Genomic DNA, 27,085 nt, shown 5'->3' with positions numbered 1-27,085 from the left:
TGTATTAGCTTTTCCTATACTATTTCTATGAAATGTCAAAAGCTTATGAAAACCCTTGTTACTCCTTGAACATTAATTTTTGTTCCAAACAATTCATTTATACTTGTATTTTCTGAAGGATGGGGAACTAGGAATTAAGTATCTTAAAATAGAGAATACTCGAGGTTTGATAGAAACTATGATTATTAGACCCTTTTACAAAGAATCAATTTTAGAAAAAACCTATTCACACAAAATTCTCTTTTATACTTCGCGATATCTACAAGAACAAAAAAATTGCATTCTTATTGCAATTTGCATCGATGAAAAATATCTACAATTTTGTAATTGCATATGGTCATATTAATTATATAATAATATACAATTTCATCGTATTCGACTTTACATTGTATAAACGAAAGTACGTTCGAGAGTCTGAATTGATTAGGAAGAGTAAAAATATTTACGGTACCAGGGTCGAGGGGAAGGTGGTAAAAACTATCTCTTGATCCCATGGCACAGGAAAATTTGCTTTCTTAAGCTTTTTCCAAGCCCCTTGCTCTTATAACGGCTCGTGTAAAAGATGCTTTCTGGTCGGATGGATTAATGATCTACGCAAAAACAATCGAGGACAATTCAACCAAGTAAATAAAGAGCGATCCAGTCGAGAATTTAGTAAGAATATTAAAACTGTTCTTCAAATACTTTGGCACGGTCAAATGGTATCCCATAACAAAATATTGCTAAAGATAAAATCGTGCATCTGCCAATCAACGAACATAAGTCTAACTCTACCAAACTTGTTTTGTGTATAAACGATGTTTTAAACAATTTTATGTCGATCACAATATCGAATTCAATTTGGCAGAATTGGCCTTAAATCGCTCGGTGCTTGGATCAAATTAAACGATTTTTATTGACCAATATTATATTAAACTAATTTAGACTAAAATCACTACTAAGCAACTGAGTTACTTTCAATCATTCTACAAATAGATCGATAGGATGCAATTAAAATACAAATCTTTAATAATAGACTTGAATCCTATAATTAACAATTTAAACAAATGATTTATATGCATTGTAGGATTGAAAGTATTGATTAAACTCACAGAATTTCCTCTATCATCCGAGTGTTTGATCGACATTTGATGATTATTACTCTGGTCGCTGTAAATTACATTTAGGAAATGATTGGATCTGACTATTCTCGAATCATTTTCTATATCACAGGAAAAGCACCAGAGTGCCGTTCTAAACGGTTAGCAAATCAAACTTTACCTAAGCATTCGCCGTTTAAGAGCCTAAAATTTTGGCCAATCATTAACAGTAATCTCGACGTTGCTAAACACAAACTCGCATAAGCGATTTATTGTAATACAAGACGTTTAATGGATATGAAATTTGTGCTTGCACGTGATTAATGCCAATGAGTGTTAAGAGCAACCAGATACTTTCACATTCATTTGTTATTTACTTATAAAATTCATATTAAAATGAAAGTAAATTTTCACTCATATTTTTTCTCCTATAAACACTGATTAAAATAGGACTCCTTCGTCGCATTGGGAAATAGAGATTCAAGTTACACATTGCAATAAATAAATAATTAAATAACTTTTTTTGAGTAACGCTAGAGATCCGCTCCTCTTCCGTTCTCTTCACTCACTTTCTTTTTCGTCCTCTCACCTATTCTTAGGTTTTCCCTTTCTCGTTTATATAGTATCGTCGCGCACTCTACTATAATTATAATATTACACACGATACTTGGATTTTTTTGTTTCATTAAACTGTACGCATATTTATCGTAAATAATTAGAGTTTATATTGTTTATAGACAGTCAGACCCCCGAAAACTGCGGGTATCGCATAACATAGCTATATCTAAAGTTACTTTTGTACAAAAGGAGAGGAATTTATCTCTAAAGAGCAAAGCAGGATTGGATACGCAAGCTTGGACCTTGGAGATTCGCGACTATCTCATGAGGAAGGTGCAGGGCGGAGTTTGCTCGTAGAAGAACGCTTCGTCGTTTTTTCTTTTAAAGTTTTTATCCTTGGGAAAATGTGTAAATTACAGATCCCGCGGAAAGACTCACAACACGTTCCAACACTCGCATTTCTCCCGTATCGCTCACTATAAATATCATATATAATTTATGTACAATCTCTTTGACAACGCCACATACGCCTGAAGATTCCAGCACCAAGAGTTTGTAGGCCTTAGTGGCTGCGAAGTTTAATCCAGCTTAGATCCCTCCAAGTGCAAAAAAAGATAAACAGGAAGTGTCGACCTTGTAAACCTCTTTCTTGCGTTCCAAAGCTTTTAAGATCCACCGAGTTTGCTTAAAAGAATGAAGAGTTTCGCCCTGGATATGAGCATCATTCTTGAAAGGCTACCAATATTAACAAATCGATTTGTTTCTAGGAAGTTTCCATAAAGAAAGATTGGCTTATTTTAGGACACAGAAGGCTTAGGATTTTCAGAAATCTTCTAACATTAAAAATTCGCTTTGTCCAGACTGTAGAAAGCTTCGTTCCTAGGAAGCTAATGACCTTAAACATTCAATTGATCCAAACAAAAAGCTACTTTCTTGAGAAGTTTCTACCTATCAATTGCTTTTTAAACCAAAGCTTAATTTTGGAGTAAGAAGATTTACCGAAGATTTTCATGAGACGCAGTGGAGCTTTGTTGATAACTAAAATAATAAATTAGTAGAGAATTCCTGTTAGGATTGGGAAGCTCCATCGAGGATCTTGTTAGCCGTGTTGGCTGGCAGGATGTATCATCGAGACTGAGAGGCGTCCTCCTTTTTGTGTATATCGTGCATTAGCGCAGGCTCCATGGGTCTCTGTGGTACCCCAGGACCAGGTCCAGCTCTGTGGTGCATATGAAGATTACTGAGAGGTCCTGGACTTGGATCCTTAGCTCTGAGCGAGTTTACCGGTGGCGGGGGATATCCAGCATAAAGTTTGGCTCTCTCTTCTTCTTCTGCCCTAAACGCAGCAGCTGCCATCAAAGGGTTATACCTTAATTGTTGAAGAGGATCATATCTATAATCTCTGAAAGGATCAGTCGACCAGGGTCCACCAGGCTGCGTTCCTGGGCCAGTAGGCGGAGGAAAATGTTGCATAGGATGTCCCAAACCTGGCAAGATACTCCTTGACATGGAATGCTGAGGCATTGAATGTGGGTGCCTTGTCAAATAATGCGGTGGAGGATGCGGATGGTACCTGGGATCCGGCATCGGTCCAGGAGGGCCCTGTTGGGGTCCTCCAGGTCCCGGTGGCCTTGAAAGCATCACAACTTCGTCATCCTTACTTCTCGGTTCTTCTTTCACTCTAACTTCTCCATCTAGTACCGATCCGTTTCTCATTGGTGATCTTTCTCTCATTATCGCGTGCTGCCTATTCTGATGTAACATCCTTTCTCTTTCCATTTCCCTTCTCTCCATTTCCCTACGCTCCTTGTCTCTCCGTTCTCTCTCTCGCTCAGCTGCTTCTTGCTTCCGTTTCTCTTCTTTCTCCCTCTCGCGTCTCTCCCGTTCTCGCTGCTCTTCTCGTTCTCGTTCCCTTTCTCTTCGGATCCGTTCTCTTTCCCTTTCTCGTTCTCTTTCGCGTTCCCGTTCCCTTTCCCGCTCCCTTTCGCGCTCCCTTTCCCTCTCCTCCATCTCTGTACGACGATCTATCGCTGATGGATCTGGTTTTAAGCCCCATGATACCGTTGTCGGAGGAAACCCACTCGTAGCTCGTTGCAACCTTAAAAATACAATGAATTTTTAATTATATTTAAGAATTCCATATTATCGTTAACATTACTCGATGGTACTTTTATGTACTTACCCTCTCCAAGGATCATGAACCGAACCTAGGCCGCCCAAAGGAGGCATTTCTCTAGGTGGAAACCCTGAGAGACCCGTGAAGTTTGGATTCGGCGCTCCAAACGTCGAAGGGTATCTTCCAAAAGGCGACATTCCGGCCCCTGTAATTTTATGAATATTTAATTATTCAAATTTTATACTGAGGTGGTTCATTATTTCTATTCACTTAAACACAACACTATATGCTTACCTAAATGTGAAGCTGGTGATGATAAGAATCCAACAGGATGCGGCGGAGGTGGAGCAGGGTGTGAAGGAGGCATATTGGAAGGAAACGGTGATGTCATTGGTGGAGCACCAAGTCCAAGGCCACTTCCGGGTCCACCAGCGTAAAGATGACCCGGTGGCCTCAGTAACTCCGTTTTGGCATTAACCACACCACCAGCTTTGGCTTCCGCCTGTTGTTTTTGTTGGTGCTGATAAATTTCCCAGGCAATGCGCACATGCATCGCATTCCATTTTCCACTTTTCTGTAATTCCAAAAGCATTTGAAATAAGTTTAATAGTTCGTCAATGATTTATTTTACTAAAAATGAATCCATTTTTTAGTGGCTACAAATTTAACTGTTATTTATGGTATACGCGTTATAGAATGCAAATGTTTAATTACCTTTGGTGCAAAAGAAGTTAGATGATTAGGCGGTACGAAAGGCGTAGAGGGTGGACCAATACCAGGATGCAAAAGGCCCGTATTAAAACCGGAGTACCCGGAAAGATTGAGACTCCCACGAAAAAATGGAGAATCAACTCCTCCGAGCTTTGGAATGTCCTTAAACTGTAAACGCGGACGAAAAGATGAATTGGTCTCCTGTATATTGATATAATTCATAGTATTTTCATTCATGTTTTTAAAGAACAGAATTATAGCTTACAATAGGGGCGGGAAATAAAGTAGTGGCCGCCGCAGGTGGCAGCAGTGGTGTAGTGTGTTGGTGCACATGTGTGTGCTGATGTTGGTGATGATGCATTTCGGTCCTTAGATAAGGTGGTGGTGGTAGATTTCCAACGCCAACAGCTACATTTCTATCCTGAGACGCGAGGAATCTATTGTCAAGCTCTCGCCTCAAGAGATCTGCTTGACCTGCGACATGATTCACCCCTGCTTTGCGGTTAGCACCTGCACCTTATTAGAAAAATCTCACTCATTCCGTCCAGAAGAAATTGTCGTGGATATCAATGGTAATGCTCAACTTACTTGTTTGAAAGAGAGATTCCGCGGAGAAGGGGTTGGGATTGGTGGTCGGGGGTGGTAGAGAAGGCAACGACGTGTGTGGGCTCGCGCTGGATACGGGTGGCGGTAATGGAGTTGCGAACATCGGCGGTGGGAACGTATGGATCCCCAGAGGAGGAACTGGTGGAGGCGTCGGCCTCGGCACGGATGTAGCTGTTGCTGGCGATAACTGGGAATTGCTGCTGCTGCTATAAAAGATATATAAACATTAATAACCATATATATATATATATTTTTTTTTTCTGTATCTTTTAGTTAATCAAGAAATTAACAATATGCCTTACCCAATCCATCCTTGTGGCTTGGAGTATGCAGGTAGACTAGAATTAGCTGGGGAGGATGTGTTTGGCACACTGACAGGAGTTATACTGCCTCGACTTAAGCTACTCACGTTGCTGCTATAACAATAATTAACGCCAATTCTTCAAGAAGACTTTCAAAAATCTGACTGATAATAAATCAATACAGCATTTCATTGGATTCCTTGTTCCAAAAGATTTGTTACTTAAATCATTTTTTTATTAATTTTATTATTATTATGGTTTACCTATAGCTGTCTCTCTCCCTATTCGGGCTATGTCCACGTGGAGAATTATTGTTATTCCTAGCGGACAAGCTGCAAGCCACCATGTCCCGATGGGCGATTGTGTTTGCGGTGGTAACTGTATTCGTTATAGTAGAGACACACGTGGTCGTTGCTGCGCTCAATGGAGTATTATTGTGATTTGTGCTCCCGATATTCTGCTTGTTAATATTCGTGCACGGGGAAGCCCTGCTACCTCTCTGAAAATTTCAATTAAAGCTGTTATTTACCCTCATAAGTTACCAGAAATCCATAAGGAAATTTAAAGTTCATTCTAAAAAATGTATGTTTTAAATATTTTTTGTGCTTGTTTATGTGACTCATGACATGAATAAGATAGTTGGACTCCTCTATTGAGAAACCGATTAGTATGTTGGCTTTTTATTAAGTTGTAAAGGTAGACTCACCACCTCTGTTCTGGAAGATGCAGAATGCGATGGTGAGGGTACGGCGGGTGGTAGGTACGGACTGTGATTAAGGGCAGTGTACGGAGTGTACAAAGGTGGATAGGATGGCTGGGTTTGAGGATAAGCTGCCATGGGTAAGGGTGGCGGATAACTTGTGGCTGCGGCTCCATTGGACGGCGCCGCCGGCGTTACGCCTAAACTCGCCACTGCCGGACTAGTTGTATGGCTCGACGAGACGTGAGGTGCGTTCGGAGGATGCAGCGCTGGGATTGTTGTGTGTGGCTGCTGGGACAACGGCTGTGGCAGCGTGGGGGATGCTGGTCGCTGCTGTGGAGCTATTGCACGTGGATTTGCTGCCAGCGGACTAGTCATCTAAAAAATTACGTTTCAAGTTTTTATCACTTTTGTTCCTTCCAAAATTCTGTCTAGTTTATACTAAACAAACGTACTAAGAAAGTCAAATTTCTTAACATTTGTTTCATAGGATTTCAACTTACGGGTGGCTGGGATATGTGTGGAGGTAACGTAGGGCTTGGAGGACTTGGTGCTGTTGGAACTGGCGCTGAAGCTGGCACTGGTGGAGGAATAGGTGCCGGCGCATCCGTTGCTGGATTAGAAATTTGTCCACCTGTGTCCGGAGGGGACCCTCCTGCACCGTTCGCTGGAGGCAACACGTGCGGAGAGGAAGATGGCAATTCGTCTGCAATAAACAAAAGTTATTCATAATTTAATTTATTAGCTAATAAATAAGTTTAAGTAAGCTTAATCATTCTTGCTTAGTCTTAAATTTACTTACATTTTCGTGCAAGGGGCGGTGGGGTAGACGATTCAAAGAGTATCGATTCGGCATCCGAGCCCTGTAAAAAATGTTGTGGTTAATATAAGAATAGCAAAGATACATTTTTAAAGAACTCTATAGTTTTATGAAACTCTATCTTACCTTATCGTCTTCTCCTTCGCTATCACACTGAAAGAGATTTAAGACAATTAGAACATTTCAATGTTTAAAGGAAACTACTATTATTTATCTTAACAGTATTGAATTTTAGAATAATTGTAAAGGACACCATATACATATTATGAATTACTTGTTAGTTTGAATGAAATTTTGATAGAACATTGAATATAACATTCTCATTAAACATTACCGTAAGGCTAATTTCATTTTAAGTAACAGTTACTTTCTAAAGCTTCACAAAGAGAAGACATGTTAATTGGATTTTATTGAGAGAAACAACAAGACCTAGAAATTTAAGAAATTAAAAAGTAAAACTTTACACTAATTATATTTAGTGATTGTAAAATCCTAAAAAATTTAAATATATATGTTATTATGGATGGATACCTGAAGGAAACATGAAGGTCAAGTTTAATATTCAAAATGAATCTACATGTTTTTATAATGTTCTTGAATTGTGAGCTTTCTAAAATACTTTATTAATGTATTACGAAATCACCAATTAGTAACTTAAATGTTTTGTTTAAATAATATATTTACAAACTGAATCTTTTTAAAAACTTTCATCAATATTCCCTAAAATCTATTTTCCATAAGGTTTCTAGAAGACTTTTTTCTGATTGTGATACTTACGATATAACCTTTACCCGAGCTGCAATGACTGCTAGCCTGAAATCAGATACATAAGTTTATGAATTTATGATTTTTCTTGCTTTCTTTGCAGAATAACTTTTCTAACTAATAAATAAACTGACATCGCTGAGATGGTCCCTGGAACTGTCTGCGTCCTGGCAATCCCTAGGTACACCAGGGCCATGCAATTGTTCAGACGCTCTTCCACTGTCGTCACTTGTCCCTGCATCTAGGGCCTTTAAAAAAATCATTTGTCATTAATTTCCATGTAAACATATTTTTGAGTCATCAAGATATTCAAAGAATCTTATTACCTGGTTGAGTGTTGGTGTCAGTATGGAATTATGAGAATAATGGTTGTGTTTAAAATGATTTTTGATGTGATGCTCGCTATGCCTATTATTCTGCCCAGTGTCCACTTTTGGCTTCTCATCAGCTATCGACAGCAAGCTATGGAGCTTCTTCACATTATTTTTACCAGCAAGTTTTATTGCACTCTGTAATTAAAAATAATAAAATAATTAATAGACTTTTGAAAAAAAATATTTAAAAAAATTTGAAAACAATAAAATTTCACAATAGAAATCAGGAATATGGGAAGTAATTGAATTAGAGACAAAGAAAGAGCAGAAAATAAAATATAAGAAGACCTTATGTTTTCGACTGATCTGTCACAGAGGTGCATGCCGGTAGCGACCATTGAGAAAAATCCGAACTGTTTACGAGGCCCCGGAAATTTTAGGAACACGAAAAATTGAGCGAACCCATTTTAACCAATGGCGGGTCTGTTGGTCAACGATGGTTTTCGAGAACGTCGGGAGTAAATTTTGCGCGAAATTGTTCCGGGGGTGGGCGCAAAAGGCGGAGTAGCATGATGAAAATTCGGTCGGTTTGCAGCAAAGGCGAGCGTCCTCCGAGGATTCCGATGGATAGGAGAAGGGGGGAGAAGGGAGGCTGAAGGGGTCGAGGAGGAGGCAAGTTTCGCGCTGTTGCGCAGAAAAAGTGGCGCGAGCTGCACCAGCACACACGTCTTTCCCTTCGAGATTCGAACGATTTTAAACCGCAAAGTTCTCGCGCCTCCGGAAACCATTGTCAGGTGGCAGCACCACCACTCCCCCAATATCACCCGTTTCTTCTTGTCAAATCTCCCTACTTCGCTCGATGCTCGACATCCGCAACTCCACCATAGATGTTCGACTCTCCCAATTTTCCAAAAATTAGGGAAATTAAATAATTTAGGGAAATGGAGCGGCAACACCGCTGCTACTCCGTTATCACCCGTCTGTCATATTTCCCTAATCGATATTGTAACATCCACGAGTTTCTACCATAGGTATATCGATTTTTAATCTGTTCTCATGTTTAACGAGAGGGCAATCAAAAATGAGTAAAAGATTGCAGATTATTCTATTTTAGTTATAAGCTTATTACAAAAGAGCAATCGACAAAGCTAAAAAAAGACATTCCATAAGTATTTTTTTTCACGTGCCTGAAATTAAATAAATTGTAAATGAGAAATATTAATGGATACAGGCATGGATTTCAGAAGCTGTCTTGTACTTATAGTTTGCTCGTAAAAGCACGTATGATTAAGAGACATGCTTGAAAGGTTGTTAGAAGTAGGAACATCAACTCCATAGATAGAATATTTGCAATTTAATCAACCATTTAGTTTCCTGTATTGGACATCAATGTCCCGTATATTTATTCTTGGTATATGAGGAAATCTTTGTTTCGTAAAATAGCCTCCTCAAGTATACATATATGCATAAATGCATCGCGAATAAGCCTCTTAGAATTTTCTTTTGATACTGAAAATAAATCACGACTCAAATCCGTTTCATGCAAATATTTAATGCAAGCCTCTTAGAATTATGTTTCGTGGTAAAAACTCGATACTGGAATAATAAGTAGTGATCTATTTTTGAAAGTATAGATTTTTTAAATTTATTATTTAGCGAAAAGAGACAACTAATTATGCCTGTAATGAAAGAAACTAAAATAGTTCCGAAAATTTGTTTCTTAGACAAAGTGTAGGTGGAGAGAAAATGCAAGGAATCTTTTCATGGCTGGTCAAGTTTCTAAGCGGTTTTAGGCGTACCGGAGAAATTTGCTGAGAGAATTTACGGTGCAGGCGGCAGGAGGCAGGAGAGCACAACAGCTCGATTTCCGAATTACAATGGCTGGCTGGTGGAAGGAGAGGAAAAAAGGGAAGGAGCAGAGGGATATAGTATGTGTGTCGATGATAGTGGAAGAGAGTGGAATATCGGGGTTCGTTTCTTCCAGCTGGCCTAGCACAGGCCTTGTCGCGCTGCTTGTTCGGTCAATGTCTTCTCTTTCTCCTCTTCCCCTCCTCTCCATCCTTCTTTCTCTATCTCACGCACTACCTTATTCTTTCCCCCACCCCAAGCACCGCCAGTGGCGCTCCCGTACTGAATAACTTGTGAATTCCCCGACGACGTTACTTTTGTTCATTTCTGCTGCTCCAAAAATCTCACTAACCCCAGCACCCAAAACCTAACCTTACTTTTCATTACAAAAATCACACGCTCTAACCAACTGGATTTCGACAGAGCGAATAAAATATTTTGATTGTTTGTGCTTTCTTTGTTTTTCCGAGAAACAGATAGTTGTCGAAAAGGTGTTTTCGGCCTGCGCGCGGTACATTCCTAAATCCTTTAAAACAGCTACTTGTTTGGAGGATTACGTGGTAGTTAGTGACGTGAATTAATTGAATAAACCACCGCAATGTCTTTGCAAAAACTGGCGCGCTTTCTGGTTTGTTGCGACAGCCATTGTCGATGGACTTTCAAGGAAATCGCTGGCAAGAACTCGTTTGCGATAACGTAATTATTTTGTTCTCGAATTTTAGCTTTTTGCAGAGTTCCTAGTCGGGAGAAAAATCGCTTTGGAATTGCGCGAGAGATTGAAGGAAAGCCGTTGAGGCGAATAATGGGAATGAAGTAGGATAATTATTGTGCACGGGAATAATATGAAAAGTGTAATGCGATATTTTACACGGATAATGAGAAACATGCGAGCCCATTAAAATACATTGATTCAACATCTCTTAATTAAGGCAGTTAATAATACAATGGCCCGTTAAACATGTTCTCACATTAACGAGCTTACACGCATTCCCCTTTTCACCCCACCAGCCTTGTTTTTGTTTCAAGATTATAAATGTCATGCAGAGGGACTGCGAGTGTTGCCTGTGATTAGGGGCCAATCGTGTCAACAATAAGCACCGAGGGCCAAAACACGAAAGACGTGGCAACACTGGCGGTGTGTACAAATACCCACCCCCCTACCCCAAATAAAATACCGTTGTTTTCTACGACCCTTTCTGCCATTCCTAATTGGAAACTTCGACACGAAGAGCACGGTATACAAAAATCTCATATCGCATTTTCCCTCAAATCCTCTCTGTATAACCTCTCTTTTTCCTCTTCAGTACCTGATTACGCATTCTAATAAACATATTATTTTCTGAAATTACAACGCGTTTCCCGGGCTTTTTCGCGAATTGTACGAAAGAGGAGAATTCAATTTTTAGGTTAAGCGAGGTCTAATGGCGGACGGAAAACATTGGCTACGCGAATTTCGGCGGTAGCGGCAGATTTCGTGCTACGGGGAATTGGCCTGGGAGAACTAAAACGCTTCCTGGGAATTTAATTGGAATACGAGCAAGTTGTGTGTCGCGTGCACGGCGTTTTACGCTGGAAAGTCGAGCGTGCTGGATGACATAATGCCGGGGTGCAGACGATTTGTCGACTACCAGCCTACAAATTCGTGCGCATTAGCATGTATGTGGGAACGTATATGTGTGTGCATTAACATCCACCAACACAGGAACACACCACACGAGACAAACACAGCGGAATCACTGGTCGGAAAAGAGTAAAGTAGAAAAAAGTAGTCTCGATATATATGCGCGAAGAAAAGAATGCAACGAAAGTAATTGGAAAAATATTCGTTCGTCGAATTAATTTACGCTCGAGGGGGGAGAAGAGGAAATATGGGTAAGGGGTCAAGGTGTATAAAAACAAGTCTGGATTAAAGCGTAAAATATTTTAGCTCGGAAATGAAGCAGCGTGGGGCGCACTGCTGCTTGAAGTTAGCGAAGAAGAATTGCGTTACTCTTTGAAACACGCAAGAACAAAGTTTGAGGAGAAACCATGTTTAGGTTAATATGCGGTAGAGGTCGCGTCTAAATAAACACACTTCCGTAACAATATACGTAGGAGCTTGTTAGCATTAGCATTTACACGTGTAAGCGTTAAAAGCTGAGAATGGCAAAAATGTAGCGGCTGGAGTTTATAATTATCCATCGCATCTCTGTGCTGGCCTTTTGGTACGCTGCCAGGTGTGGCAATTTTTGACCAAATGTATTTTCGGGGCCCCGTATACATATACAGCTGAGGTACGCTCTCTCTCTCTCTCTCTCTCTCTCTCTCTCTCTCTCTCTCTCTCTCACCCCTTTTACCGACACATGGAAACGCTGAAAATCCGTCGAATATCCATCGTCGAGATAATTAAGTCTATCGAAATAAAGTATTTAATTGAGGCGCGACTGCGCAAATACGGTGGCGATAACACCAAGTCACCGAGATAAATAAATTACACGTTGAGTGGACGTTTGTAAACAAATAGAGTATGCATATAGTATATATATATATAGCTCTCGAAGGTTTCTTCACTCAACACGTCGATTGATAAATATTAATTACCGGCTTCGTGACACACTTATGTTCCTCTCGTCTCCGAACCCTCTAATTTATTCCGCATTTTTATTAGTTATTACAAGCGCCATTTAAGCCGTTTAAGCGCCTCGCCCGGTGTTTTATTTATACCAATTTCGCGAATAAAACGAGTTATAACGAAACGGCACGACACGGACATCACTTTCGATCGTCGTACAGTTTTATTGCTTCTCGTGTACTGCCCCCCCCCCCTCCCATTCCCCTCCAGCAACCCGCCTGGACATAAAGCCCATCGCCATTTCCACCGCGCGCGCCACTTTATGTGCAAATCCTTCACCAATTCCGCCAACTCCTAGCTTTGTTATCGCAAAAAGTCCATTATCGTTAATCGTAAAATGCATAACCGACGCTCTCCTCGACAATTTGTATTTAATTAAATCGAGCAGCGACAAAAGAATTCCACTAATGTCGAGCTTTGCCAAACCGGCGAGTCGCGTCAATAATTTCTCCACTATTGCTCGATGCTGTCCCATGCGTCTTTTTATCCGTTGCTTGTAGGAACGACAAATATTTGTCAGTCGACTCGGTCCGAGGATTTCCTGGAACGTATTAATAATCCAAGATGATTTAACACGAGCTTTCGTTATCGAATAAATACAACAGAAGCGGTTAACTTGTTTTCCTTTCGCGTTGAGTTACACCTCACACGCGTACGCGCGTAAACACGCATACACACGCACGTTTAGCAGTTCTCCTTTTTCTATCGTGCCTGGCGAAATACAAGGGACTCTCCTCGATTTTATTTCTATTTTAACTGCTGTTTGTTTTCTCTCTGTCTTCTGTTTCAATAAGCTCTTCTTTTCACCACACTCGCGAGTCAACGTTTCTCTCTCTCTCTCTCTCTCTCTCCCTCTGATACCGAGAAGCCACGTTTGATTCAGTCATCGCTTCTTCGACTTTCTTCACGCTCGTCCGAAAAGCTCCAAGTTCAGAAGCGAAAAATACGCAAAGTAACATCGAAGAAGATGAACAAGTCGAGTATCGCAGCCTTACGTAAGACAAATTGCCTGCCTCAAAATTAATTAACGACTTTCATTGACATTATCACGCTTGTTAGGCTAACAATGTTTACATAATATTTAGTCGAGCCCCGGATATGATTGAACATAAAAGTAAAAAATACGGGTGTATATCTAATCGACGCTGTTCAAGTATGCTTTCAGTCGTGTTATCTCGCTAACTTGGGAATTACTGTTAATTCGATATTTCCTATTAACAAAATACACTGTGAATCAACGTGACTCGATTATCGTTAATATTTCAAATTATTATACGCGTTAAACGCAGTATTTAATAGCGCAATTATTACAGCTACGTCCATTATCGAGCGATCTCCACTTTTTGGCGAATTGTTTATCAGCCAAGCGAGAGACAAATATTATACGAGAAAACATCGAAGACTCCTCCTCGATAAATCGGTCACAGCCATGCATTTACCACTGTGAAAACTTTAATGTTCGTGCTTCAATGTACGACTTCACTTTCATCGCATGGCACTTGGCCAGTAATTTATTTCAATGTAGCGAATATAGCGTTTTCAAGTGTCCTAAATCTCGTCTTAATTTTCACTCCATAATATCAATTTTTCCCAGCCCAGTCGAGAGAAAGGTTTCGTCGAACCTGGGGCGAAATGGAATGAAAAATTACCGATTATTCAGAAGTGTTTGATTTCGCATTCGGGGGCTGTCAATAAATTTCATTCAACTGTCAGATTCTGCCCCGGGTTATACGTGTCAATCGTTGCTTTTATTTGCGTCATTTTATGAATGAAACTCGATCGCCATTGGAGGCGTCCAAACGGTTCCTCGTCATTACTTCTTCCTCCTCTCGCCACTCCTTCAGAGTATTCCAGCAATTTCCTCGCTTTTCTTCTCCCCGCACACTCCTTCGGATATTTCCCTCTCGAATCCAAAATCAAACGTATCCGAGCTGATTCCGGGCCTTTCTAGGTCGAGCGTCATCGCGTTCTTATAGAAAAATTTAGCAATCCCGCAGTTGGCCAATCACTTGTGCCAATACAAAACAAAGAAAAATCTTCTCCGGTATGGTAATATCCAGGCGTAAAATCAGCAAAGTGGCAAAGTGCCATCAAGTGGCTTCCATTATGTCGATTTCGAGAATAAAACCGGATTATCAGCGACTCGTCGAGTCCCGTTCAATGGCACTTGTTATAGTCACCCCTTTTTCATAGTTATGGCCACGATCAATATCAGGAAACCTGCGTCCGACTACTTCCTTCGATCATCCGTATCACTTTTCAACGTTCGCTTGCTATTCTCCTGCAATCCAATGAAACGGATTGTGACAAACATATTCTTTTCATCAGCGATCAAACCTCCTTCAGGGATCGTCGTAAAATTATATATTCCTTCAAAATCGATGCAAGATTTTCTCCTCGCTTCTGATAAACTAACGATTCTTCGAGGGAATTTCTATATACATATATATAAGGATTTTCGTAACAGAGTTTGTCGCTGGTGTGAACAAATATTGAAAACAATTGCTAAAGTGATTCTTTTTCTTGTCGATTAAACGTGCGCTTCATTTTTCAAACAGAATAATAATAATTAGGAGGGATTCCCCGAGAGAAGGAAGAGAACGGTACGGATTTTCAGAACACGGTTTATCAGCCGTAAGTTATTCACTCGAGTATCGATTCAGTCTCGTTAAATGTGACGCGTACAACGCGTGTTTACTCACGGATAATTTTTGAACGACCGCCAACAGCGGCTTCTCGCCACGTCAATCTGGCACTGGCAGCTCGCCCGAGATTTTCGTCAGCAGATGTCCGTTATTATCCCAACCTATACTGATTTCCTCGGGAGCAGCCGTGCTTAATGAACCACCGGCCAAATGAGAAAAGCTCGGCTTTCCATCCACCCCCTCCCCGCCCCGGAAATCCTCCACACTTCCCAACAACTTTTTCCCAATTTACATCACACTTTTTTAACTCGAGTCTCGAAAGAACAAACTTTCTCCCCTCCTCTTCTATCAAAACTATTCCGGCAAAACCACGTTTATTTTTGATCCTTACGACTATTTTAACGACGCAAGCTCTTTCCTCCTCCGAAACTTTCAAAAGATTCCTTAGAAACCACCCAAAGTCTTTGCTCTTCGGCCATTTTAGCTTTTGAAAAATAATTTTCAACTCGAGCCTTGAAAGAAAAAACTTTCTCCCCTCCTCTATGAAAAATACCCTGGCACAAACCATATTTATTTCTTATCCTTACGACAATTTTAACGACGAAGCTCTTTCCTTTTGCGAAACTTGAAAAAAAAAAAAAAATCCCTTAGAAGCCATCTGGAGGCCTTTGTTTTTCAGCCATTTAATTTTTGAAAAATAATTTCGATGGAGAATAGAGGCTCGTTAAGCATAAAAAGAACATAAAAGTCTGTTTACAGTCGACAGGTCGTATCAAAACATTTATGCCTGGTTCTGTGTGTGCGTGGCGCAGCAGAATTAACGTTACTGGCCAGATTTGTGTGACATAAATGTTCAGTGTCAAGTGTATGAGTCAGATAACGTAAATATCACTGAAACTCTTAAGAACCTCCCCGTTCGGTGGTCAGTGCATCTTCGCAATAAGAAAGAAAAAAATAGATGCTGCGTCAAAGTATAGAACGATTTATTGTTCGTCGAGTGAAATTTTGCGTGAGACTTTCTCATCTGTGACGTTGCAATTAGTCGAATGTGAAATCGAAGCCGAGTACTTCTCGTTGGATAATCTCTGATTGCGCAACGGACGCGTATATTCGTGAATGGCAGACAGCGAGAATTATAATGCATGGCGTGCGAAGAGATAGGATCGAGCGTGAGGCAAACTCGAAAAGAGAAAAAATCTGGCTCTAATTAGCGCGGCATAAAATGTTCATCTGGATTAATTTTATTTTCTCTTAGAGCCTCTTGCTTCGGGCGTTGAACAATTCGCGGCTACAGCCAATTAAATTGCAGCTCGAGGGCCCGGATCGGTATCGTTGGGGGAGAGAAAAAGGATTATGTACAAATAGACCAAGATTCTTAACCGAGATATAGATATATATCCACCAATAGCTGATCGCCGTTTAGAAGTGGCAACACTTGTCCCATCGATTACACACCGATTTGTTTTTCTTTGCTGAAGTAGCAGCGAAATAATCTCTTGAAAATCGCTTCAATCGCTCGATCGCTGGCGAGCAAAGCGTCGGGTCTCCCTAAAAAGGAGGCTGGGTACAATGGACCTGAACGAGATGGAACGATAATTCACCGAGAGGCGAACATAAGTTTTAGTCCTTATAATAAAATCGATTAACAAATTTTTTCAATGTCACAGCTAGAAAACGGCGCCAGACTCTGATGGGGCGAATCAAGCGAGGGCCCTGATTAGGATCGTCACGCGTGTTTACGCGAGATCCTGATAAGGCTGTAGTTTATATGGATCTTACAAAATAACCTTGGAAGGAAAGCCTAATAAATTGAGTTATATAGGTTTTGCAGAAAAAACTTATTGCGATACGTTTTCATGCAAAACGTTATGATGTATTTATTGCATTGCAGTTATATATTTCATTTTAAGTATTCGCTGTAAAATTAGAAAGACCTCTCGATTAACATTCAACAATCGTCCGTACTCCTTACCATATCGGTATAATCCGATACAGTTCAAGGTGTAATTTCATTTATACAGAAGAGATGCCACTTGACTATAGAATTACGAGCCAATCAGACCTAACGACTGCTTAAATTTATCAGGGTCTTTCGTGATGACGAGTGATTTTTTTTAGTAATAATATATATATATATATACACGTTATGTAACAATGCAACATTTTTTTGCAAGGACCATGTAAGACAGTGTAATAAAATTCTTACTCAACTCGTAGCATGTTACGACCAAAATTTTGATCAGGTAATACAAAGAGACTTATTCAATGATTTGGGAGAGAAATTTTATTGCAAGGTCGAAAAGAGCAGACGAATAATGACAAATAATTGAATGCATGGTCAACGTTTAAAAAGGTTTACACGTGTAAGAAAGGCGTAGGCATGGCAACGAAGAAAAAAAGAGTAACAGCAACAAAAGTGATTTATACATCGAGTTTGCCTCGAGCAGAATTCGCAAGAAACGCTTATCAACATTCGTGTGCTTTCTCGCTCAGACTACTACTACTACTCTCTCTCTCTCTCTCTCTCTCTCCCCCCAACCATACTTTTCACTTTCCACCCGATAGCGGGGAATGACTATAAGCGACAGAAGAAAATAAATTAAGACGGAAATGTCGCTCGAGTCATGTCGGTGTCAAGCGTGAAAATGTAGTGGTTTAGATTATGAAATACGTGTAATTGATAATCTCAAGTTGTCGCTCAATCCACTGTTTAAACTTTAAACACCTGCTAACTCACCAAGTGTCAATAAGCGTTGAGTTTTAGAAATTTGTTGTTCGCAGTTTTCCTTACTCAACGCTTTGATTCACCGGAAATCGATTGGAAGCGCGTTAAGATAATAAAATGACTACTTCGATTGCGCAGATTAGAAAAATTCCTTTTACCGATACGAGTTAACCAGTCTTCTCTCGCAAGTAGATACGTTACAAATGGATTTGAAGAAAAAACGAAACAAACAGAAATGTTTTCAACAGAATTTTAATTGCGCAAAGTGAGAGATTTCCACAGATCGATATGAGAGACCCAAGCCTGCCACGTTTGTGATCCGCAGGCTCGCGTTCCGTTTATAGCAAACGTTCGTTATAAATAAGCGACCTTCCTAGCAAAGCGCGCAGCAGTCCTTTGGTTTGTATTCACCTGCTGCACAGGTCAGTGGCTCGCTTCCTCATTTAGCGTTGCAGGCCGCAAATTTACTTCCTCCTTGCCAGTTTGTCTCGCCTACAGATTACCCGACGTCAAACAGTTTACACGCCACGAGCCCTCTCGGCCCCTCGAGTTCTCCTCCTGTCCTTTACCCCACGACGCTCCCGACTCGCTTCGGCCTCTGCTCTTGCAGCACTTTTCGTTTTTCCCCCCATAAGCTTCCCCCGCCACCTCTTCATCCACAACGACCATCAATTATTCGTCGTACACGGCCACCTACGACCGACACGCACGCCAGCTACTGATAAAGCGTTCTTACGGCTCCTTAGTGGTTCACTGTAAATCAGCCGGAGAAACAAAATCGCTCGCAATGTGTTTCCGAATGTGCTCCCCCCCCCCCCCCCCCATTTCAAAGGGGCGTAAGAACGTTTTGGCCCGGGAAATTTGAAAATTCGGGGAATTCTCGAAATGGGGTGGGGGGATCGCGAAAATTCCGAGAAAGGGAGGGGATGGGGAACAAGCTAGATCGGTGGGGTGGGGAGGATGGCAGTCCACTTTTTTCCCGAGCAGCCAGTGGCGCTGGAAGAATGCGAAGACACGCGAGAGAGGAGAGCCGGTCTCTCAAGATGGGATCCGCCGTGCTTAAGGACAATCACCCCGCAAGATCGCCAAGCCGCACCGTGGCGCTGCGTTGCCTTTTCGTTTCCTGTCGAGACTCGAGTCTCTCAGCCCCTTCGACACGTCCATGTTCGACCAATAAGTATTTTCTTCGCTCTAAATGCAAAATTAGTCGTTTGAAATATTTATTTCTAACGTTGTTACATCTCGAACCGGTGTTCTCCTTTTCTCGAGATTTTTATTAATCTTATCACTTTTACAATTTTTCCCAGCCTCACGACACGTTCATGTTCGACAGATAAGTATTTTCTTGGCTCTGAATGCAAAATTGTTCTTTGGAGATTTCATTTATAACCCTGCTACTTGTATAACAAATGTTTTCCAGTTACTCCAAATTTTAATTGATCGCACCGTTTCCGTAATTTTTCAGACACTGTGTCGTTTGCAATCTTCGGAATTAATTATCTCGCTAGCTCCAAATGTGAATTTTTTTTTTTTCTTATCATTAAAATATTACTGCAAATCAAAATTAAATATCCAACTAATATTCTCCAATCACTCACACTTGTTTATTTATGTGAAAATTGTTCGTGTATAATGTTGCTAGTCTTAAAACTCTATCACAGAATTAATATATAATTAGGATAAACTTCGATTCGTATAATTTATCATAACGTTGGCTCTCAGTGTTATTAATTTTTCGATTGAAATCGAATTCAATAAATTAACTGATATACCGACTCATATTTTTCGCTTTTCGTATCTCGTCTTTAACAACCGAATGAATCAGCTGTTCCCCCACTAAATAGTGACTATGAAAAAAACCGTGGATCGGAGTTTATTATCTCATCGTCGCATTCTTCTTGCTGGCTTTTCGTGCAATTGAATCGCTTGTCCGTGCGAGTGACCGAGATAGCGATAGACAAGTAAACACATTACACGAGTATTTACTGGCTATTAAATCAATCCGATTACAGATGGACAAAAAAGCAATATGAATTCATGAATGCAGAATTAATTATACGAAAGGGTACAAGTTGATTGCGATGTGATTAATATAATTATTTGTTTGTCCTGACTGACGATACCAGATACAATGCAGTTATGGGAAATTACCGTTCAACAAAGCTTCACCATCGAGCAAATTGATTGATTACCGATCTGCAGTCAGTTAAAAAAAAAAAAAAAACAAAACAAAACAAAACTGACGCAGCAAAGCGCGTTTTATTTTCTTTGGGAAGAAAAATCTTTCAATCAAAGAAGCCAGATCGACGTCTTCAAGAAGCTATCTGTACAAAGTCGCGTACCAACGAAAAATTCTTTGAACGCTAAACGAGTGCAGGAGAGTGACACTTTTTCCAGGATAACGAGGGATTTGTTTTGAATGAATGTCTGTATAAAAAGATTTGGTTTAACCGGGCATAACTGTACGCGCGAAATATCTTTCGCAAGGATAAGAAAGCCGCGGTAATTCGTGCTTTGTCAGTTGTTAATTGAGTAAATAAAATTGTTGGTGTTGTGTGGCCACCGTATTGTCGAGGAAGGACATCCCGCGGTTTTAGAGTCGAGGACTCGGCGATTTTCCGATTCTCTCATGGCTGCAAAGTCCACGGACCGGTTTAAGCGGTTTTCAAAGTATTCGGAGTGATAACGATACTTGGTGCCTTCAGTGTAGTCGCAAAATTAGCCGATAAATAAGCTTTCCCCTCCCCTTCGCCCTCCTCAACGAACAACCCCAACGAGTGGAAATAAATCATAAAACCTAATAGCCGACGTTACTTTGAAAATATCGGTAAAATTATTAAATTTTATGTACGCTTTATACAGGGTGACGTCTGAACAAAAGAATAAAAGTGAAACAAAACGAAGCAACGATGGACGATAAAATAAAGCTACAATGATTACGTCAAATTTGGAATTTTCAAAAGAACATTTTTTAAACATCCAATAGCTGCTTTATGCAATATCATGAACCACGAGCTAGGCAAGTACTTGTCGTAATATGTCGAATAAACATTTATTTTATGTAATTCTGCGCTATTTTTAGTGACTGATTAAATCTGTGAGTTCGTTACTTGTTTTAATGAGAATATTTTGTTTAATTTGAAGAATAATAGTCTGAGAATGGACATAAAATCTTTATATATATATTTTTCGTCTTTGAGAAATTCAGTGAAATTCTCAAAAAAAAAAAAAAAAAAAAAAAAAAAAAAGAGGAGATGAAGATATTGTTGATGAATGGAAGGAAGAGAGGTAGGAGTGTAATCCATTGTGTTGATTTTATTAATAGTAATTAATATAATCCGTAGCTATTTCTCGACAAGTCGTGGGATACTCGAACAATTAGTTAAGATGGGCCATCGATGAATCACTCGCGCGGATTCGAAATTAACGCGAGATAACGGCGTAATTAATGGCCGTCGTAGAATTGGTACTTGAGAAAGCTGATTGCATTTTTCTCACTCGAGTAATTGCGCTGTTAAATTCACGTTGCTGTTTTATTTTCGACGGTATTGGCGCGCCACGATGGTTCATCTTACCGGAAGTTGGACTGGATCGATTATACCGATCCTAACCTATAAACTAACCGTCCCGTGAAATCCTAATAATGCTTCAAATCACCTATGAATTCCGCCTAGTGTACTTTACGAACGTTTCTTTACCGGCAATTTGCGAGGAATAATTTTTTGCAAATAATTATTCATAATTTTGTGCGAAGGTTGATCGTTAAAAAGTGTCAACGGCTAAAGTCCGATTGGTGTAAAGTTTTATTTGGATTTCCTCCTACCTATAAAGGTATCCCTATTGTTCCCTAAAATGAAAAAGCTTTTTGAAACAAGAGCAAAGTCGATGATCCATCGAGTTGGAACGAGTAAATATTTCTCGAATAAAGAGTTTCCCGTCGAAAAAATTCGATTTGCATGGATTTGATGCACTTGGCGCTACCGCCGCAGGGGAATTTGAAACTTTTGCAGTGCCTGGCTCTTACACGGCTCCATTAAAAGTTAAAAGCCGCCTATAATGTACCCGAGTCATAAAACCCTAAATACCGCAAACGAGCTCTAGCCACATCCGTGAACATTCTGCCAGCTTTCACGCATTGTATCATAAAGCACTAACGACACGAGCACACGTATACGCATACAATATTAATAACGTGCGAAAACACGCGAAAAATGGTGATATTCAATTTGGAAGGAAAAAGCCGAACGTCTCGAGATAGAAATTTCCACGAATCCGAACATGTTTGAGAGGGAAAACATTCCAAGCAAAACATATTTTTCCTAGTAAAGGAATTAGCAAATTTTGTCTTTGTTTGTCGTTGGCGCTTGCGCTATTGTTGCCAATCCATCAGTTTTTGTCTCTTTCAAACGAAAATATGGGTCTGGAAAATAATAATTAGCTATTCAAACTTATAGCCCCGGGACGGTATGGCGTTGTCTTTTTCTTTCATGAGGGTAAATAGTTCCGCGAAGGGAACAAAAGATTGTGAAAAATAGCGAGGGGCGCAGGTAAAGAAGATTATCCCGTGTAAATAAAGATAGGACTTGTTGAAAATAAACTCAGGAGCATCGTAATCTTCGAGAGTAAAGCAGAAATACGAGCGCGTTTAAAGGGAATGTAATCGGAAGGCTAATCGCAGTTTCCAATGTAAGCAAAGGAGAAATAATCAGATAATTAGTCCTTACAGAGATAGCGAGATACGAAAAATCTCAAAGTTTGAAGCTCGTTAAGCGAGCCATAAATAATACAATTATAATGTGACTACTAGGAAGTTCGTAATCCGTTGTGTGTATCGCACTGCTTCGTCGTCACAAAATTGTTTCGTAATTTAGCTAGTGAATAATGGTTAATCGTTATTTTGCCACAAATTAGTTCAATTTCAGCGGAGCATCCGGTGCTTGACGGAATTTTAGTCAGGTAAGAGGCTGATGACGTAAGAGTAAAGGGTTGTTGGAGAAAATGAAACGTGGGAGAAGAACATTTGGTCGAACGAAGAAGCTGTGGAAAAACGGAAGGTGTTGAATTGGAACTTCTGGAAGGTGAGAAAGCCGACGGTAAAGTCTCTTCTTCTAAGAAAACGATAAGAAAGAAAGGAAAAACACATAAGTCACGGAGAAGATGCAAAAGTTGGAGAAACAAATATGCTAAAGAGACGCCGGAACGTTGGCTCGTCACAAAACTAACCTCAAAAACTAACCTCAACACTGAAATAAAAAATATACAGGAGATATGGAAAAGCTGACCTTTAGCTTGTTGTTGAAAAATAAAAGGAAGCTATCGACCACGGAGAATATATTTTTAACACGCTATTAATATTTAGACCTTGCTTTTCTAACAAGTCCGTAGTAACACTGACTGAATTCCTTTTCCCATTATTTCAATTGAAGACAAAACTATATGCGAACAGATTTACGTGGATGTTCGCAAATAGGTTAAAATCATACATTTGCTACTTGAAAGATACTTTACCACGTGAAAGAAATAAGCAAAATGCAAGTTTGTGATACAAAAGCCATAGAAGAAAAAACAGTACTGTTGTAAACAAGATGATATCCAAGTTGTAAGTAAAAGAGAGAAGAAAGGATAAAAGTGCGCCTATGAATTCTAGTGGTGTCCAGACGAAAAGTAATTTAAAAAATGCACAAATGTTGCGTAAAACACTGTTTTTTACCAGAAGATTGATGGCATTAACCTAACATTTGGTTCTTTTTTTCGTAGAGAACTGACCTCGAGCTCCTCGTAGGTGCGAAAGGCGAGTATGGCAAAGCCGTCGATAATGTCTTCTTCGAAGGGTGGTTCCTTCTGTCCTGAGCTGTTAAGGGAGGATTTCTTGCGAGGCCTCGGTGGTCGGGGTGGCCTCGGCGGCCTTGAATGCCCGTCCCGAGGGTGTCCCGTTCTCAAACCACCCAATCCCAAAACTCCTGGGTGATCCTCGTCCTCCCCGCTATGGCTATCTTCCTCATCGTTCCTCACCAATTGCTGTTGCTGTTGTTGCTGTTTCGCGCTCGTCAGACTCTCCCTTTGCGCCAGCATCCGCTGTGCCCGCTCCCGTCGCCGGTTCTTCCGATTCCTCTGCTTTGCCTCGATCTCCATTTCGACCCGCCTCCGGTAACCGATCTCGCCTCCAAATCTCCTCCAGATTCACGTTAACCCTGATCACCAACGCATCGCTGAGCATTTCACGCGAGCCGGACCGGATGCGAGTCCTCGTATCTCCCCTTACACCGGAAGTCTCTCTTTTTCCAACGAAAATCCTAAATCTCTATCATCCACGCAATCCACGGCATCACCAGGTCCTCTCCCCCCCAGTATCCTTCCCTACACGTTGCGCACTCTAATCACCGAAAATTCGATTTTCACCCAGTCCAAGAAGGAAAATATCACTTTCAATCGGCTCAGAATTACCTGGAGCAAGGGTCGGACTCCCTTATTTCAAATTTACTAATATTATTTACCGCTAGTGCTTGAAGTCCGGAAACCCGGTGCTTGTCGAAATGCACATTGCTCTACGAAGATAGATAAATAGATAGAGACAGAAGAAAACACTGACGCACGTAGCAGCAGACACTGCGAGCACAGAGAGAAAGACACTTGCACGTCGAGGTCACAAAAGTTTGTGTCTGTCGTAACGAGGTTCGAGGAAAATCGTACAGTTTGCGAATCAGTTTTGGGGTGAAAATAATTGAGATATATAGGAGGAGGAAGGGAGAGCGAAAGAGACAGATGGATGGACAGATAGATACACACATACACACGCACACAAACAGGCGCACACATACACAAAGAGCACGTAGGATCGATCGAGATGAGAAGCTGAGGAAGGGCCAGAGCATTCACTATGATCAGCGGGGATCACGAGGAAGCAGCACTGTGCCGGAAACGGCGTACGGGCCGCTTCTTCTTGGTCATTTTCCGAGCTCCGGCACCTTCGCGAAGGCCACTTCCTGGTGGATGAGCGCCGAAGACGCTAAGCTGGCACTCCGGCAGCTCCTATCGATGTTCCACGGCCACCCTACGAGGGCACGTAGCGCACCGATTGTTTGGAATGGCGGATCGAAAGCACTGTTGCCGCATCGTACAGGAAAAATGGCGACCTGTCCACGAACCTCACTCACTTGAACGTTTACCCACCGCCATGTTAACGTTCAGCTCCTGTTAGTTGGTCCTCGGCTGGATAATCGGGAGCCCTTACGAGGTTCCTTTGCTCCACAGCTGCCCGTACACGCCCCGAATCACCGGACGAGACGCGCTATTAATGGTATACTATGCGCCGCTAGTCTCACGGCTGTATGCATTTCTGTCATCCACCTCTCTCTCGCTCTATCCTTCCCTCTCGCAGCGGTTCTCCTATCATCTCACTCTCCCCTACCATGAAAACATGGCGTAGGTACGCTCTGGAAACGGAGCAGTGTTGCCAGGTGACAGCCCCTGACCCTACCTTACCTGATATTTCACCAGATTGGTCCAGCAATGTGACAATTTTAGAAAATTTACACTAGACACACCACCAATTTCTTCTTCCATATTTTACCCAAGGAAAATATAGCTTGCTATCTATAACTAGTAATTTCTTTTTCTATTCATTTTTAATTAATCAAATCACATTGCTGTTGACCAAATTTTATATTTTCCGTTTATCAGTCCTAGTTATTTTGTTGTTTCTTCAATGGTGACCCCTACCGGCTCCTTGGGTAGGAAGTTGCAAACTTTGCCACCAGTGGGAGCCATCTTCCACTTTCATCTCTACTCTTGTGTACAGTCGATAATCGTTGTTCGATTTTTTAAATTTCCTTTATAGAATTCATCTATAACCAAGAGAATGTGTGTGCAAAAATTATTATTTTTAAAAGGCTCAAGTTTTGCTAAAATTAGAATTTAATATAGATTGAATTTCGATTGTTTTGTTGCTCCTTTTGTGATATTTGGTTTTTAGCAATATGGGTTAAATCTTAATTGTTGGAAGGTTTTTTGCAATTATGCGTGGGACGCGTAAATTTCTCAATTGGTAGTTAAGTGTTTTACAGTACCAACCTACATACATAGCAAGTGGCTGTTTATCGGGATCATTGCTTGAGATTCTATCAACAGAATCGAAGCCCACGCTGATTCTGGCATCCCATTATTAGCATTCGCCATATTCGTACCGCTTTCGTATAACAGTATTCCGATGATCGATATTGACATTGACACAGTTGCCAGATCGTCAGCATCCACACGCATATTTAATGCTCCGCGAGCCTTCGACAATTCGAAACGACTTGTGCTATTTACCGCAACTATGCCGGCGGGTCGGATTACTGTCAAGGCAAACGGGAGTCTTACGCATTAGAACAAGGAGAGATATCGTTTATTGTACATGCATACTGTTCGAAATTTGATAGTTACAATATAAATCCTTCGGAATTTTCTTGTAATATGACGATCAAATTTCGAATAGTTTACCATAATTTTCAAAAAAATTAATGCATTTTAGTCGATCCATTTAAGGAAGTAGATCAAAATGTTCACTGGAACCTGCAAACGACTATGACCCCCTGACCGATTTGGCCGATTCAACATCGTGGCCATTCGAACGTCCTCGCAACAAGCCTTCGGCTTTGACTTCTCCTTGGTTCCTTGTCCATGATTGGTCAAACGTCCTTCTCCCGGCGCGAGGATTATGTCGCGTGCCTCTCGTCTCCTGTGACCGATTTTTTGCCGATTTATATCGGCATATAAGGCTTCCCTGGTTCCTTTCCGTCATCGATTGATTTGCGTCAATGACAAAAATTCATGCTACATAATAGATCGGTTACTTGAACACCGGTTCACAACGCCGATCTTTTAAAATAACAAATTTTACACTGATCTTTCCTTCGGTTTCTATTAACAAAAATTGAGCCAATTTAAGTAGGATCCTAAGCGTTAACTTTAAGGATCAATGTAAATAATTGTTACCGGTAACGGTATATCGTGTAATGTATGTAGAACATGGGTGAAAGCCCGTCATATCCGAAAAATTATGTAGCATATATCGAGTATTATTTGTGAAATATCGCAGTCTGATTTGCACATTGCCGATCGAGGCTAGAATCGCGAATGTTTATGGTATGCACACAAACAAACACAAGGGAAGCACGTGCGATGCGAGGCGTTCCAGACTATGGTTCGGGTCGAGTCGTGAAGGTTCGGCGATCTTCGCTCGCATCGGACACGGACACTGACTGAGATCGCTGCCGCTATTTCGCTTTCAGAGTCTGTCTGATT

General features: G+C 40.8%; 1 protein-coding gene across 5 annotated transcripts; it reads right to left on the bottom strand.

Annotated features, from left to right (window-relative positions):
* Positions 1 to 141: 141 nt before the first annotated feature.
* Positions 142 to 25,149, bottom strand: LOC136780610 (autism susceptibility gene 2 protein-like). 5 transcript variants are annotated; one of them, XM_066739098.1, is made up of 16 exons: positions 23,567 to 25,149; positions 7,984 to 8,166; positions 7,792 to 7,905; positions 7,670 to 7,705; positions 7,019 to 7,045; positions 6,875 to 6,935; positions 6,576 to 6,778; positions 6,079 to 6,450; positions 5,636 to 5,871; positions 5,373 to 5,486; positions 5,053 to 5,276; positions 4,730 to 4,974; positions 4,468 to 4,665; positions 4,048 to 4,327; positions 3,820 to 3,958; positions 142 to 3,735 (listed from the first exon to the last, which is right to left on the bottom strand). In XM_066739098.1, exons 1-16 carry the CDS (start codon positions 23,930 to 23,932, stop codon positions 2,763 to 2,765), a joined length of 3,771 nt encoding a protein of 1,256 aa, XP_066595195.1. In that variant the 5' UTR covers positions 23,933 to 25,149; the 3' UTR covers positions 142 to 2,762. The 5 variants fall into 5 exon arrangements, with proteins under 5 accessions (XP_066595195.1, XP_066595193.1, XP_066595192.1 ...); XM_066739096.1 differs by having other exon boundaries at positions 4,730 to 4,980; positions 5,373 to 5,483; positions 23,567 to 25,148; XM_066739095.1 differs by having other exon boundaries at positions 4,730 to 4,980; positions 23,567 to 25,147.
* Positions 25,150 to 27,085: the final 1,936 nt, after the last annotated feature.

Source organism: Prorops nasuta, unplaced genomic scaffold, assembly GCF_024137725.1.
Source record: "Prorops nasuta isolate Cenicafe-Biocafe unplaced genomic scaffold, Cenicafe_Pnas_1.2 PNAS00019, whole genome shotgun sequence".
NCBI classification, from domain to species: Eukaryota; Metazoa; Arthropoda; class Insecta; order Hymenoptera; family Bethylidae; genus Prorops; species Prorops nasuta.
The sequence above is the reverse complement of the archived record's forward strand: the minus strand, read 5'-3'. Positions and strand labels throughout refer to the sequence as shown.